Source organism: Castor canadensis, chromosome 2 (genome assembly GCF_047511655.1).
Source record: "Castor canadensis chromosome 2, mCasCan1.hap1v2, whole genome shotgun sequence".
Lineage (NCBI taxonomy): Eukaryota > Metazoa > Chordata > Mammalia > Rodentia > Castoridae > Castor > Castor canadensis.
Genome location: NC_133387.1, coordinates 22,633,055 through 22,649,498, shown reverse-complemented (window position 1 = coordinate 22,649,498; position 16,444 = coordinate 22,633,055). Strand labels below are relative to the sequence as shown.

The window sequence follows — 16,444 nt, the reverse complement described above, 5'->3', positions numbered from 1 at the left end:
CTGTACCACTGCAACTGTCATTGATCTGAGATGTTTACTTTTGAAAATGATGGGGTGTGGTAGGGAATGTGCTTATGTCTCCACCTCCCTAAAATCACAGGAGAAGGAAGTCCAGAAGTCCCTGCCCCTTAGAACCACTGATCAGGCAGCCTGGCGAGGGTAGGAGGGCCATGGGGTTGGAGGGTTTGAGACCTGCAAAGAAGCCAGGGGGGGAGGACAGGAGTGGAAGGGAGAGACGGGATGGGTGTGTAGGTGGGATGTGGAGTGATGAGATGCAGTGTAGGGGCGGAGGGGTTAAGGAGGTCACAGGGTAGGAGTGACAGTGGGCGGTGGGCAGGAAGAATAAGGGTGATGGCAGGAGTGTACGGGAAAGGCCAGGGTGCAGAGAGAGGGTGGTAATCATGGATATGCCAGAATGAATAAATAGATCTTATGTCATTTTCCCCATACTATGGAGTAGATGCTATTATTATTCTTCCCATTTTACAAATGAGGAAACCGAGCCACAGAAAAGTTAAACGTCTTGCCCAAATTAGTAAGGGGCAGAGTCCAGGTACAAGTCCCCAGAGTTTCCATGTGAAGGCCACACTCTCACCCACCAACCATACCACTCTGCCACTTAGCCAAATGGGGACACTGGGGCCAAAGGCTAAATCAACTTACCTGAAGTGCCACAGCCAGGCACAGCTGAGTCTGGATTTGAGTCTGGGTCTTACAGACTTCACAAGTTATGATCTGCTCACTGTGAGACAGGGCTCCCATGAACTTAAGGGGTTCACACAGGGACCCTGCATTTGCCCAGAGGTCTAGTGGGGCCCAGCAATGATGGTCATGAGATTTCTTGTGGCCAGGACTCACCATGAAATAATAGAGCTGCGAGGAGCGGGCCATGAACTCTGGTCGACACACAGCCACACAGATCTCCACAAATCCCGCGTGCTGGCTGGGCTTTGCCTCCCCCATCTCACACACAATCCTGCAGGAGGAGAGGAGAGATGCCATGGGTCACAGGACTCCAGCCATGACCCTGGACTCCCTATGTCACCTACCCAGGTCTTCTGCTATGCAGGAGATCTTGGGTATGGTGGGGGAGAAGGGAGTGAAGTCACCCAATTGCTCCTCTGCAGGGGTTCCTCCTTGGTTCTCAGGAAATGAGGAAACTTGAGGGACCCTAGGAGAGAGTCTGAGTGACCCTAGCCACTTGATTCGAACTATGAGTGTCCACTGACTCTTTAGCAAAAGTGGAGAAAATGTTCAAGCTCAGAAAGGTTAGGTGAGCTACCCATGGGCACTCAGAAAGTCAGCCCTGAATGTGGAGTTGACCTCAGGTTCCCAGGTCCTTGCCTGGGAGCTCCTTGTTCCCAGAACCTGAAATGCTTCAGAGCTGTGCTTTCTGCTCCCAGCTAGCTCAGTTTCCATGACATACTTAGTGTGTGTTTGTGGCAAAGTGTGTGTTATAAATACCCTGATATACATATACGTATACATATACATATACATATACACATATATTCCCAGTTTGCAAGTAAAGAAACTAAGGTACAGAAATGTTAGGCAACCTGCACAAATATACATACAAGCTTCCCTCTATATCAATGGGATCCACATCTAGATTCAACCAACTATGGATGAAAAATATTGCCCCCCAAATTCGTATCTGTACTGAATATGTACAGATTTTATTTCTTGTTGTTATTCCCTAAACTATGTAGTATAACAACTATTTACATAGCATTTCCATTGTATTATGTATTATATGTAATCTAGAGATGATTTAAAGTATATGGGAGGATGTGCAGAGCTGATACAGTGCTGTTTTATAGAAGGGATTTGAATATCTATGAATTTTGGTATTTGCCAAAGGTCTTGGAACCAATCTCCCAAGAATTCTGAGATACTATTGTATTTCCATACATACACACATACATGCAGGTCCATGTGTGTATGTTTCATATGCATTTATACAAATATAAATGTTATCCATATACATGCATAATATAATTATGCCCAAGTATGTATATACATGTGTGTGTATATATATGAAACATATGTACTTTTTAAGCTAAAACAACATACTTACTGTTCTAAATTCCTCTGTTTTTACTCAACAATACAGCATAGAATTTCTTTCATATCTATATATAGATAGATAGATATTCTATTTTATTCTTTCTAACAGTTTTGCAATATTTTGTACTATGACTAAACCATCATTTATGTAATCATCTTCCTGTTGATGGGCATTTACTTATCTTGATTCTTCTCCTGCTTCAAATAACCCTGAAAATAAACCAATTTACACACACATATATTGATTAGAATAGACTTCTAGGGAGAGAACTTGCTGGGTCAAATAGTTTGTGTATTTAACTCTGATAGGAAGAGTCAAATAATTCTCCAAAAAGGCTGTACCAACTTGCACTTCTATCCGTGATTCACTCTTTTAGCCAAAACTAGATATTAGACATCTCCAAGAGTTTTTCCAATATACCACAGAAGAAAGATCTCATTTTAATTTTAATTCCCTTGATTACTAGTGAAGATGCACACATTTTTGTATTTTTCTTAATGTTATATTGCCTTCTCTGTGACTTCTCTATTAAAGCCCTCTCTATTTTGCTGATGGATTATCTTTTTTTAGGACTTCTGAACTGGTGTGTTAACGTCTGTCTGCTTGAAATATTGCAATTATTTTTTCCCTACTTGTAATCTGTCTTTCACCTTTGTCTCCAATACTTCCTGCCACTCTAAAGTTGGAAAGTATCTGTGTGGTTAAGTTGATTGTTCCTTTACTTTGCAGTTTCTAGGTTTTGTGTTTCTTAAAAAGAACTTCTGAGGAAAGGTCCTATAAAAACGTACACCTTTCTGTCCAGATGACGTAATCAATATATGCTCAGCATAAAAAATATGGAAACTACATAAAAATATTTGTCAGAAACACACAACCCCACCCTATTGCTCCACTCAAAGATACCCTTGTGAACATTTTGCTTTATATGTTTCCAACCTTGCTTTTCTTTCACAAAATTAATTCAAAACTGTATTCTGTTTGGTAATCTGTGTTCAAGCTTAACCACGTATGTGCCTGGCCACCTTCTTCTTTAATATCAGATTTAATGGCTGTTAATTTACTATACTGTGCATATACAGATAGCCCCCAACATACAATGTCTTAACTTACAATATTTTAGCACTATGACCCTGTGAAAGTGATACAAAGTTGTACTTTGAATTCTGAACCTTCATCTTTTCCTGAGCTAGTAATATGCCCTGTGATGCTCCCTGCCATGCTGGGCAGTATCTGAGTCAGGATCACAAGGGGAGGCACCTGGTACTCTGCACTGGGCTGTGTTGCCAAGCTAGGGTGCTTGGTAGACTGGGTGCATTCAACTCATTTTCATCTTTTGATGCTTTCAACTTATGATGAGTTTATCAAGATGTAAATCTTCTGGGGCACAAATAGAGGTCATGGTACAGCACTTGCCTAGCATGTACAAGGCCCTGGGTTCAGTCCCCAGCACCACACACACACACGCAAATGTAACCTTATCATAAGTTGAGGAGCATCTGTGTAGTAATTTACTGAATTGATGAGTTCCCTATTTTTAGACATATAACTTGCTTCTGAAGTTTTACTATCATAAATAAAGCTGAAATAAAACATTTTTGTATATAAACATTTGTGCAATCTGATTAGGGAAATTTCTAGAAATGTGGTGGCCAGGCTAAAGGCTTTTTGTTTGTTAAGACAGGGTCTCGCTGTGTAGCCCAGGCTGACCTTGAACTGGAAATCCTCCTGCCACCACCTTCCTAGTCCTGAGATTACAGACCTGAGCCATCATGCCCTGGCAGGCTAAAGACTTTTGAGCCATCTTTTCAAATGTCCTCTAGAAAGTGAGTGAATAAGCCGTTACTTCTAGGCCTCTCATCGCACTGGGCATTAACTTTTAGAAATTACTCTTCACTGTTTAAATTTGCATCTCACATGACTTTTGGTTCTTTGTAAATTATACATTCATGTTCTCTGCTCATTTGGTGGTATCTGCCTTTTATTTATAAGGCCTCTTTATCTGTTTAGAAAAAAAGTATCTATTAGCTGTGATAGGGCATAACCATATTCCCAGCTTATCAGTCACATTATTTATTTTGCTTTCACTGATTTCAATGTGTAAGTTTTAAAGTTTTATGCACTCAAAATCCCTAATCTTTTATTTTATAATGTCTTCTTTTGTAGTTAAACTGAGAATACATTCCCCTTCCTGAAATTAAATAAATTCTCACCTGTATTTTCTTCTAATCTTTTTACAGTTTCATATTTTACTATAACTCTTTAATCCATCTGGAATTTATTTTGGTGTATAATGCGAAATAAGGATCTTACATTGTATGTTTTCCAGGAATTAACCAACCATTTATTTAATGATCTTGCCTTTCTTTGTTGATTTGAAATGTCACCTTCATCACATACTAATTTTTTATATATCTGAAATGTCACCTTCATCATATACTAATTTTTTATATATCAGGATTCTTTTCCTGGGTGTTCTATCTCATTCTATGGATCTAACTAATATCACACAATATTTTAATCCTGTGACTTTATGATGACATTCTTGATACCTGGCCATGTAGGTCCAGAGTAAGGTGTATTAAACTTTTCCAAGTCACAATGTATCAGTAGCCACCTGCTAGAAAGCTCTCAGAAAGTTATAGGCACCACAGAAAGGTCTTTTGGTAACTGAGGGATGATGGGCCAGGGAGATGAGAGTCCTACTAAGACTGGAGTCTTACTTAAATCATCCTATCTGCTATGAGAACCTCGCAATATCTCAAGGAACCAAGGATGGCAGTGCCAGCGGGTGGTTCATTTCATAATCACTAAATCCAGGCAAGACCCAGCAAGCAGAAACGCAAACCACACGACACCCAAGGGAGGTCTCACCAGCAGCCAATACCTTATGTGGACTGGATCGGTGACAAGGTTGTACTCTGGGAAAGGCAGTAAGATGGTATGGAATACTGATTCTATTGTGCTGGCAAACATTTCAGAGTTGTGTTTGCTAGGCTGGAAAATAGTGTTTACTTATTTACAAGGCAATACATAACTCACGAATCTCTACTAGGTGGGTTAGAGGTCAAAATCACCTGTCAAAGGAACTCCCTCAGTGGGCCAGTAGACTTTGCAAAGACAAAAATAACCCAAAGTATCTGCAGACCTGGGAGTAGGTGTGGAATTTCATTTCCACCTCCATAGAGAGTAGCACAGGTAGGCTTCATGACGGGGGAAATGAAGAGGGAGCTAGCGACAGTGTGGGAATTGGACCCCAACTTCTCTGGCAACCTTTGATCTGGCTTTGTCTCATCTCTATCCCCATTCCCCAAGTGAGCAGCAGTCACTTTTCTCTTCTCTCACAGCAATTTTCCCTTTCCCTCTCTACACTTTTCTAGTATAGCCACTCACTGGAGGGTGAGGAGTGGTGGGCCTCCCCCTGCCTACCCAAAAATGTTAGGGGCTGCATCCTTTTCCCCTACCATAGCTCTGAGCCTGTCTGTTGTTGATCAGGAAGTTTCTAATACAGTTTGAACATCCCTAATCTCCAAAATAGGTTCCAAAATCTGAACTTTTTGAGGACTGACATGACACCATAAAAATTATATACTATGAAGCATTGGTTCATGCAGAAAATTATTAAAATATTGTATAAAATTATCTTCAGCCTATGTGTTTATAAGGTATATAAGAAGCATAAATGAATTTTGTATTTAGACATGGTTTCCATCCCTAGGATATCTCATTATGTGTGTGCAAATATTCCAAAGTCTGACAAAAAACCCCCCAAAATCCCAAATGTTTTGGATAAGGGACACTTGGCACTGATACATCTTCCTTCCTCTCCTGCTCTTCCCCGCGGCTCAGGTGGCTTCTACTTACTGTTCTGCAGGGATGTAGCCATCCACCAAAGGGCTGCACTCCACACCGGCCACCTTGACATGGGAGGCAATGTCCCGAAATTCTAGGCCCAGGTTCTCTCCTCGGATGGTAACCTTAGTGCCCCCTTCTCGGGGGCCTGTCACTGGGATTATCTGCAAGGAGGAAGAGGGTAATTGTACAGGCACCAAGATAAACTATCACTCACTTGCTGAAAGGCCATGGATGGTGGCTTTTTTTTTCCCCCATGGTACTGGGGCTTCAACTCAGGGGCCTCAAGCTTGCTATGCTTGCTAAGCAGGTGCTTTCTTTACCACTTGAGCCACTCCACCAGTCCAGTGGCTGGGTTTTTTTTTTTTTTTTTTTTTTCTCCTCTGAGCCCAGTTCCTTTAGTGGGTCCAAGAATGTCTGGGGCTATGAATAGGCTGTAACCTTGAGTAAAGCCATCCATGTTTGTGTGTGGTCTTAGAAGCCACGTTCAAATCCCCTGGTATATATTTCCACCACATTGGGAAGAGGTGAGGGATGGAATGAGGGTGCAGTGTTACCCAGCAAGTCATAAAAACCAGGATTAGAGCCTTCCAGCATTTTCCTGTGTTGGTTTCACGCTTTAGAAAAGTAAAACCCTCCTATCAAACTACAGCCATCCATACCTAGGATCCTCCCAACACACACCTTTCTAGATCCTTCTCTAATGTCACTTCCTCATAATCAGGAATTCCCTCTGTCTACTAAAATTCCAAGGCATATTCTTTTGCTACTTTCATGGCAATAAATACTCGTGTCTGACTCCCCATCTTTCTACCTCAGATCCCCCTTGTTTGGCGGTCCTGGGGTTTGAACTCAGGGCCTCATGCTTGCGAGGCAGATGCTCTACCGCTTGAGCCACTCTACCAGCCTCCCCCCACCCCCTTTTCTTTTGACCTTGAGCATCTGAAAGCAGGGATATATGTCACTGCTCTTGTGGTCTTGTTAGAGGCAACACCATATTTATAGTGTGAACTGTAACTGTGTTGAACACATACACCTATCAAAGAGTAATAGGAGCACTTGTCATGCCCTTTGTCTTCATTGCTTGGGCAGAGGTGAACTTAATTTAGACTGTAATATATTGGTTACAATGATTGGTCTTCCCCTCTTAAGACATCAACCTTGGGGTTAAAACTGATGATTGGAATGTTAAGACTCAGCAATCAAGGCCTGCTTTGAGGTAAGGTAGGGACAGTGACAATCTAGTCATCACCTCCCACATTCCACATACCAGACAGGGCTCCTTCCTGCTCCTGGTCTTCTGAGCACTGCACTTGGATCATGGTCCACATCAGGGAATCTGAATGACAGGAGCCTCTAGTCTTTCCCATCATGTCCTACTGACCCACCCAGCAAGGGCCACAATGGGGGTTCCATCCTGGGGTGAAGATGGAAGTTGGAGGAGCAAAAGGCACTAGGCAGGGCGCCCCAAGTGGCAGCTTAGCACTGGGGAGTCTGCTCACCTATAACATTCTAGCTACCTCCTGCCCCAATACATCCCCCACGTCAGCTTGTGAGCAAATGCATACACGGGTGTGAGGATTTGTATGAGTGTTTTCCTGTTACAGTGGAAAAACAGCTTTCCTGGAGACATAGGCTCATATCTTTGTGAGAGAGGTTGGCAGATGTGGAGAAGGTAGGGAGGGAGTACATAGTTTCTTCCCCAATGCTGCCTTGTCCCCAGTGTGCCCCCCAGCTCCTGGTGACTGCAGCATGAGAGTCCAGCTCTAGCTTGTCATACTATACATGGATGTTCAGGTTCCCTGGAGGATGGATGCCAGCACGAAGGCAATAAGTAGCCTCCTATGCAGGAAGATTTGTTTCATTTCATGCCTCCTCCCTGTGATTTTCTTGGACTTAGGCCAAGAAGAAAGCAAGTTTCACCAACTGGGTCCAATATACCATGACCTGTCCAGGGATGGCTTCTCATTAAGGTTATGGATACAGCAATTCTACAGAGGTGGTCCAGGAGTAACAGGCTGGGAAGGAGAGAGGGGGTCAGGGCCCAGGGATGGGGTCAGGGGCAGTGGTTAGAGGGGTGTCTCCCTGCCCTCCTGCTTCAGGTCTGTAGGTTAAATCTGCCAACATTCCCCTGCCCCCCATCTGAGAATTGCTGTTTGGAAACCTCCCCATGCAGGAGGCTGAGAGCAATTCCCAATGTCCAGACAACCAGAAGTATGGAAGGTGAAGGGGCTGAGGTGTGGGCACATTTTGAGGTTACTCTGAGGTGAGTGAGGCTGTTCTCTCACAGAAGCCAACATCCTTTCTACTCTGACATGTCCTGGTGTGCAGTTTGTGTGGGAATATGAAGTGGCATCATCACAGTGAGGAACACTAATCTAGGACTCAGGGAGCTAGAAGTCAGGACATTTTCTTTACACTCTGCTTGTTTGCTTTGGATGGTGTTGGGAATCAAACCCAAAGCCTCACTCATGCTAAGTAGAGGCTCTACTACTGAGCTACATCTTCAACCCTTGTTTAGACTCTGGTCAGAGCAAATACTCACGTCTGACCTTGGTGACCATGATGGGTTGAATTGTGTCCCCCAACAAATTCATATACGGAAGTCCCAACTAACCCTAGTCACTCAGAATGTGATCTTATTTGGAGACAGGTCTTTACAGAGGGCATCAAGCATAAATGAGGTCATTAGGGTGGTCTTAGTCCAAAATGACAGTACTATTCTCATTTAAAAAAAAAAGGCATCTGGGACACATGGAGACATGCATAGAGGGAAGACGATGAGAAGACACAGGGAGAGAAGATAGCCACCTACGAGTTAAGGAGCCAGGCTGCAACAGATCCTTGCTCCCAACCCATACCTTGATCTTGGACTTGGTCCTTCCAGAATTGTGAGGCAGTAAGTTTCTGTTGTTTAAGCCACCTGGTTCATGGTACTGAGCTCCTAGCAGAAATAGCAACCCAACATAACAGGGCTGCTGTGGACTGATGAGGCATAGTAAGGTGCATTGCAACTTCTATAGCACCACACATGTACAAGGCCTAGGACTGGGGCTGCCATAGCTCAATATCCAACAATGCAATTGTGTAACTGTGCAAAATAGAGTGCCAGTTTGTCCTCATGGTAGCCTTTTATATTGGGTGACCAGCACTATTGGCCAAGTAGGGTTGAAAGGGTCCTAGCCCTTGGCAGGGTGAAGGGTAGCTCAGTAGCCTAGAATGAGCTTCAAGCCAGCCCTGGCTTACCTCTGTAATGCGTGGGTTTGTGCACTTGCTGTTGGCACCTGACAGCTCCAGCCATCGGCTCTCATGGGCAGGGCAGTGCTGGCGCAGGGTGCACTGTCCTGGGCTCTGGCACCAGCCGCACTCGAAGTCTGGGTCAGCCTTGAGGCAAAGCCCACAGCTCTCACGCATGGCCCCACACTTGTAGAGGTAAACTGTAGAGGTCAAAGGCAAGAGGCACTTCGGGATGTGAAGAAGAGACTAGAAGCTCTCAGGGATCCAGGCATGAAATGCAGTCTCAGCCTGATTGGACCCAAGGGCAATTTGGTTCCCTTAGCTATTGTGATGCAGAGAAGACTGAAATGGAGCCCCAAGCATGAGCAGAACTGAAAGGGGAAGCTGTGGTTCTCCATTTAGACTCAGTAGGTCTTCTCAGCAAGAACTATTGATTCATTTTCCTCTGCAAGCCACCTCTGTGGAGAGCCCCTGACCCCAAATTGCTGGGGAAGTGTGGATGGTGGGGAGGCTGCAAAAGAAGGGCTTAGAGCCCAAGCAAGACCGGATGATCGCTAGGAGGTAGAGATAGAATGACACCTGCCCAAGGACACAGAGCTACTCTACTTCCCCACCAGCCCCAGTCCCTCCGCACCTGTATTCTGAGCTGGGTTGTCAATGTTGAAGTGCCCATTCCACACCACTGTCAGCTCCACAGGCAGGTTGTTGATCTCCATTCCTTCGTAGGAATACTACAGCCAGGCCAGGAGAGGAGAGAAGAAAGCTGGTCAGAGATTTCTAGGGAGACCCTAGAATGGCTTGGGGCCATTGAGAGCACACAGGGGTAAGGACCAGCCAAGATGGCATATTCATCCACGTGTGTACTCATATATGCACATGCAAATGTGTATATGGTCAGGATAGGGGACCAGAGGGCTCAGCTGATAAAGCCAGGAGTGGGACCAGACCTCCACAGCACACATATGTGGCAGCACACCTGGTTTAATGAGCAGCGAGGGCGAGCTTCTCTTTCACTTGCAGAGGTCTCGGTAGGAGGCTATAGACAGGAGGCTCTTCCTGCCCTCTGGGCTTTCCCCAGGAAGTTTAGTGGAGGGGAGGAGCTCTCTTTCTCCCTGGCTGCCACTGGACCCTGCCAGGCCCATATTTATCCTGCAGAACTCTCATTTCTAGGAGACATTCCTGTCCTGGCTTTGCCATAGACCAGGAGAGGAATGATTCTCAACCTGGCACAGGGTGAGGGCACAGAGAATAAGAATGGAGGGGTTATGCACTTGAGGGGATGAGAGGTTGGGGATAAGAAAGGAAGGGTGGGAACCCACAAAGATTCTAGAGGACAAACCTAGGAATCTAGGCAGAACTCTAAAGGCATTCACTGGCTTAAAGCCAGGCATGACCCCAGGTTCCTGCTGCCCTGCTGTCCTCAGTTACCAGGCCTGCCTCATCCTGCTTCCCTGACAAGCTCTCTTTAGTACCCAATGCCCCACTGGCTAGGTCCTGGTTTCAAGATGTGGGTGGAACACGCACAGGAAATCAATGTGAGTCAATGCCCTGTATAGCTATCCTTATCTCAACCAGCAAAAACCCTTGTTCCTTCCTATTATTGCTTATACTCTCTCTACAACAAAATTAGAAATAAGGGCAAAATAGTTTCTGCTGGGTATTGAGGGGGTGGGGGGAGAGGGAGGGGGCGGAGTGGGTGGTAAGGGAGGGGGTGGGGGCAGGGGGGAGAAATGAACCAAGCCTTGTATGCACATATGAATAAAAAAAAAAAGATGTGGGTGGAGGGTAGGGAAAAGGGTCTGGATGGTGGCTTGGAGATGCACAATGCATGGGAGAGGCTCCAGGTGTGGAGACCCCACCCCCTCTACCTCAGACAGCAGATGCTTCTCACCGTCCAGAGAAAGGAGACGATCAGAGCCTGCCCTAGGCAACATTTTCAGTCCCTACCTGGTGATTTTCTCATTATTCCACCAGACTTTCCCACCACAGGGAGTGAGATAGAGGAATGGAATTGTGACAGATTTTCTGTACAGGAGTGGCTGCGGGCAGGCAATTGCTGAAAAGGTCCACTCAGGGGACTTGGTTTGAAGTCATACTTGCAAAGTCAACTCTTTTAACCCATAGTCAAAGTTTGGAGGGGCTGGACTGTCAGCGTGTTGATGGGCATGAAAGCAGGTCATTGAAGGAGTCTCTCCTCCTCCAAGCTGGCTACACCTTCACCAAGGGAGAAGCCACAGACATTGGGAAGGTGGGCCTGGGGAAAGTCTCAAGCTGGGGTCTGTGTTTCTGCCTCTGAGCAGGAATAGGTCTCTAGCCCATTTGTTGACTTTTCCTAAGGAGCACATGTAATCCTCAGTCTAGGAAATCTTCCTGAATCCCTGAGTTACAGAATGAGTCCCAATGTGAATGTGCTGTGATGTCCTAAACATCACTGTGAGTAGGATGTGTTTGGGCTTCTTTGAGCTCTATCCTAGTGTCCAAAATTTCAACTAATACCCTGGTAACATATGCCCAAGCCAGGGAACCACAATGAGTATTTTCCTCTGTGATAAAGTGGTTTACAGTGCCCCTCTCACACTCACAGAATTCCTCTGTGAGTGATGCTAGCTGGGTCCACAGAATAAAGCAAAGCCCCCTCACCTGCAGAAAGAACAGCAGAGCCTTTGATCATCGCATAACTCGGTACAGTCATCCCCTTTTACCCAGGAGGGATGCAGCATTGAGCCCTATTTATATACATCAGTGATAAAGTTTCATTTATAACTTAGGCACAGTAAGAGATTAACAATGATAACCAACAGTAGAACAATTATAACAATGTATTATAATAAAATGTATGTGCATGTGGTCTCTCTCTCTCAATAACACAAGAAGTGATAACTAGGTTATCAGTCAACCTGATAACTAAGTGGGTTACCAAGTGATTAACAGACAGGTAGCAGACAGTGTGGATACACCGGACAAAGGCATGAGTCACATCCTGGGTGAGATGGAGAGAGGACTATGCAGAAAAGTGTGCAATCTAAAACTTATGAATTATTTTTGGAATTTTCTATTGAGCATTTTCAGACTGTGGTCAACCATAGGTAACGAAACCATGAAAGTGAAATTGTGGATAAGATAAGGGAGGGTCACTATAATCAGCTCCCTAGAGATAGTCTCTGCACCTGGGTCAGGCTGGGTCACCCCAAGTTGTTCAAGGTTTTTTTTTTTTTTTTTTCACTAACATTTCCCACTCTGGCCATTCATTGGAGTCACGGTAGAGGTATAGATTCTAGGACCCCATCCCAAACCTGCTGAATTCGACTTTCTGTGGTTCTGGTTCTGGCTAAAGACTGAAAATCTCCACAGTCTACCAGAAGCAGGAAGGCAGCGGTTGGCCCAGTGAGGGAGAGTTGTGAAGGAAAAGGTATCTTCCCTTGTGTGAAGGAAAGAGCTAGGATACTTGCAGACCTCCTTCCCTTTCTCCCACTTCAAAGGCTCCAGTGGGGAGAGGTGGTCAGGCCTCAGGCTCTCAGTTGGAGGGCTGTGGCAGGGCTGGCTGGAAGCAGCTCTGAGCACCAGGTTAGCCTTTGGTGGGATGCTGTGGTAGCTTAGGCTTGGAGCCCAGCTTTGTCCCTCACCTGATCTGGCCAGGTCCCAATGTAGAAGCAGCAGGTGATGACTAGAAGGAGTTAGTTAGCCAGATATCAATGGGACCTTTTGTCCCTCTGCCATCCCCCTGACAGGAAGGCAAAACATTCTGCCTGTGCATGGGCTTACACACCTGCTGATTTGACCTGTGTGTCCATAAATGTGTGCACACACATAGACATGACGTGGTTATGCCAGTAATCAGCTGTGTGAACATGAGCAAATGACCCAAGTTTCTGGTTCTCCATTTGTAAAGTGGGAAACAGTAAACACCTAGGATAATTGAGAGGATCTGGCATAATGCAAGCAATGCTCTGAACACAGTGCCTGTCACATAGCTCCCAAATATTATTGTGCATTTTAATCTATGTGTCTACACCTGGTAATGCTCTGCAAAACTGTATTTGTGTTGCCTGTGTTTATGTTTATATGGAATAATAATAGCAACTATGCATTGAGTGTCTATGTGCCAGACACTTGGTACATATGGGGATGTGTGCATACGAGAATGCTTATGTGTTCTAGTGCACGCACATGTGTGCATGCATTTTTCTATTCTGAAGAAAACTGAAAATAAAAACGACTTAAAGGATCAAATGTACCAGGCATTGTTTTCTCTTTTTCACTCCCATTTCTGGGATCACAACTATGAAATACTATAGAAATCATTAACCCCACATGCTCCCCACCACCCCTTTGAGTCTCTGGGGAAGTCACTGTGTTCTGGAGACTATCCCCCTCTAGATGACCTGCATCTGCAGGATCCATTTGGACCTGCTATCGCCCAGGCCACCCCCCCTCACTCCACTTAGCATTTATATAGCTCTGTGTAATCAGCAGGCAGTTAATCTGTACAAAGCTCTGGGTTGCCCAGGAAGGGTTACGGGCTCCTGGAGGCCAGGAGGTTAAGTATCTCAATTAAAGTCTGCCACACCAGTGCTGGGCTAATGGATGACTTTACCCATCACCTAGGGGAGGTGTGACCCCAGCGTGTTCTCCTTCTAAGGCAGGGGAGGTATTCTTGCCTCTGAGCATTCCCTTGTTCTGAGCTCTGAGGAATTTTGCTAACAAGTTCTGCCATTTGGACAAACAGCATAGCCTTGCACAAAAAGTTGATCTGGGCACAGCATGCATATCTAAGACTTCAGAGGGCACACTGTAGCTGTGTTTCAGGGACAAGATCTTTCCCCAACATTCTCCCCATCTCTGTTTTGCACATGGTGAAGTGCCCAGCATGAAGCCTGAATGCTGGGCCTAGCACTCCAGGCCTGCATGACCAGCCCTGCAGCCAGTCCTGCCCGTCCATGCCCTTTGGAGGGGGCCCACTTCCTCGTGTGGCTGCCAGCCCAAGAGGAGGCTGCATACTATATTAGTAGTAGCACTTGACATTTTGCTGCAGCCTTGGTCTAAAGTAGGCCATGCATACCCATGGTGGCTCCCCTCTGTGGCTGCTTGTGACCTGCCCTCCTCTCCTCCCACTGCCCTCCCCCACCCTCCGGATTGGCCCAGGTCTGTCCCCAAACAGTGGTGCTTAAAGTCATTCCACCTACAGGTCCAGCCCCTTCTTCCTCAGCTCTCCTTTAACCTCTACCACCAACCTCCCAGAGGTTCTCTGTTAGATACCCCTCCCCCACTCCAGATTGCTTATGGATTTGGAAAACAAAACAATCTCTGGACACTATCCTGTCTGAGCTGAGCTGACCCTGCTCCCAGGGATAACACCAAAGCTTGGTATAAAGGACTCTATTGCTATATATTGTTTCCTAACCTTTGATTAGGAGATATGCTTATATAATCAAGTTCAAACTCTAAATTTGCACCTTACTTGCTGTGTGACTTCAGGATGGCCACTTATTCTCTCTGGGCCTATAAGTGCCCTGTGCTAACAGGACCAAGAATGTACTCTCCCAGGTGTATTTCTGCCAGATGATACTGGGTTTTCTACAACTATGGTGAAGGGGAGCTTGCCCCGATTAAAGGGGATTTTTTAAAGTAAGTCACTTGGTGGCACAGCATCCTGGCTGAGACTGGCATTATCCTGGGATCACAATGGTCCTCCGCCCCCATTAAAAGAGAGGCACCTGGGGAAAGTCTGAGCTGAGTCCTCCAGTGGACTCTGATGGAGGGGACTTCTGTTTGATCCTATTGCTTTTGGGGTATGCCTCCGGTTGCCTCAGTGTCTCATACTTAAAATGGTAGAGAAACAAACTGTCCTGTCACTAGAGGTACTGAGATAAAAATATCACACAAAGTCTGCTGAGGAGCTGTGGGAGCCCCAACCTGGGGGCCCCAGCACAGAGGCTGCAGATTGACTCCCAGTTCAGGAGAACAGAGAGCAGCAGGTACCTCTCCAGGTCATGAGTGAGCCAAGTCCTGTCCTTGGTGGCTACAGCCTGGCTCCATCCTCCTCGGGTGTGTCCAGGTCTCCTAGAAGCAGATCTGGAAGTTCCTGAGCCCAGCACTCAGGAGCACTGGGCCTGGGCCTGGGGCTGGAAGCAGAAGTGACTGCTGGGTCCTAGGGCATCAAGTTTCCAGATGCAAACTTTGCAGTAAGGAGTCGTGTGACCTGTTGAGTTCTATAACCCCGAAGACTCAGCATCAGACAGACAGGTGTTCACACTGTCCCTGTTCCCTGACCAGGTGCTAGCACCGTACACCTGTGTGGGGCCACCACAGAGGAGGAGACTGATTGCCCGCCTGGGCTGCTGAGATGCCCTTTGTGCCCTTGTCCTCCAGAGGCTCTGGCTTCACCACCACATTTGGGAGTCTCCTGATGCTCCTAAGGGCTCTTTTGGTAGTTGGCCTTGGGGATGCTGAGGACAGTTCCAACATGACCTGCTGCAATTCTAGCAGTAGATAGAACAGCAGTGGGGTCCAACCACCTTCTTGGAATCTAAGTTAGTCTCCAGGGCATGAAGGGGGTTCTTGGCCAATGGGTGTACAGGACTCACTCATGTCATTATGTTGGGTACCTTTGTATGCTTAACCCAGTCAGGCCGGGCATAGGGTCTAGGGGACAACTTGTGACATCTGCACTCCTCTGTCTAGGAGGTGAGACAACAGACTCTCTCCTCCCTCCCAAGGCCTCCTGGGTTCCTGGAGCAGCTTTTCTCCATGGTTTGAAACCACCACCTGTATCTGCTGAGTCAAATGTGGGTCACTGGCTTCCTTTCCACTGGGACCTTCTTGTTTGGCTAAGAATTACTTGAGCCAAGTGCTTGGGGATGGTCCGCTTGGCCTCAGGATTTATGAGGAAGCAGGGAGCTTAATATTCTCTTTGTTTGCAGATTTAATCTGAAAAACACAGCAGAAATCTGAAAAATAGCCTGGCTGTGAGGTGGTGGTGATAGTGGTGGTAGGGGAGGGTGCACATGAGAAGCTATGGAGACGTATCTGGGGTTTCAGAGGCTGTGAGATCAGGGACCAGTTCTGTCTCTGTAATGCTGAATGATCTTGGGCAAGGGTATGGGCTTCTCTGAGTTCTACTTCCTCCCAGACTACTTTCTGCAGGAAAGCTGTTTCCACCAAGTCATGTGTCTTAGACTTTCCTGATCCCACAGCACATCGCCAAATATAATCACTGCTTATAAGTACCCAACAGCAACTAGCAAGGTGAATGGGAACAGCCCTGATACTCACTATTGTGTGAGCTTG

At 46.0% G+C, this 16,444-nt stretch overlaps 1 protein-coding gene across 3 annotated transcripts in view; it reads right to left on the bottom strand.

Moving 5' to 3' along the window:
* Positions 1 to 16,444, bottom strand: part of Plxna4 (plexin A4) — a 416,968-nt gene that overhangs the window by 62,715 nt on the left and 337,809 nt on the right. For all 3 annotated transcript variants that reach the window (XR_012444270.1, XM_074062846.1, XM_074062859.1), the window contains exons 11-14: positions 9,792 to 9,888; positions 9,167 to 9,357; positions 5,933 to 6,084; positions 859 to 976 (exon numbers count right to left, since the gene is read on the bottom strand). Coding sequence is in view for 2 of the 3 variants with exons in the window: in XM_074062846.1 (XP_073918947.1) it covers positions 859 to 976; positions 5,933 to 6,084; positions 9,167 to 9,357; positions 9,792 to 9,888 (558 nt within the window). In the remaining variant the exon portion in view is untranslated. The remainder of the gene's footprint in view (positions 1 to 858; positions 977 to 5,932; positions 6,085 to 9,166; positions 9,358 to 9,791; positions 9,889 to 16,444) is intronic.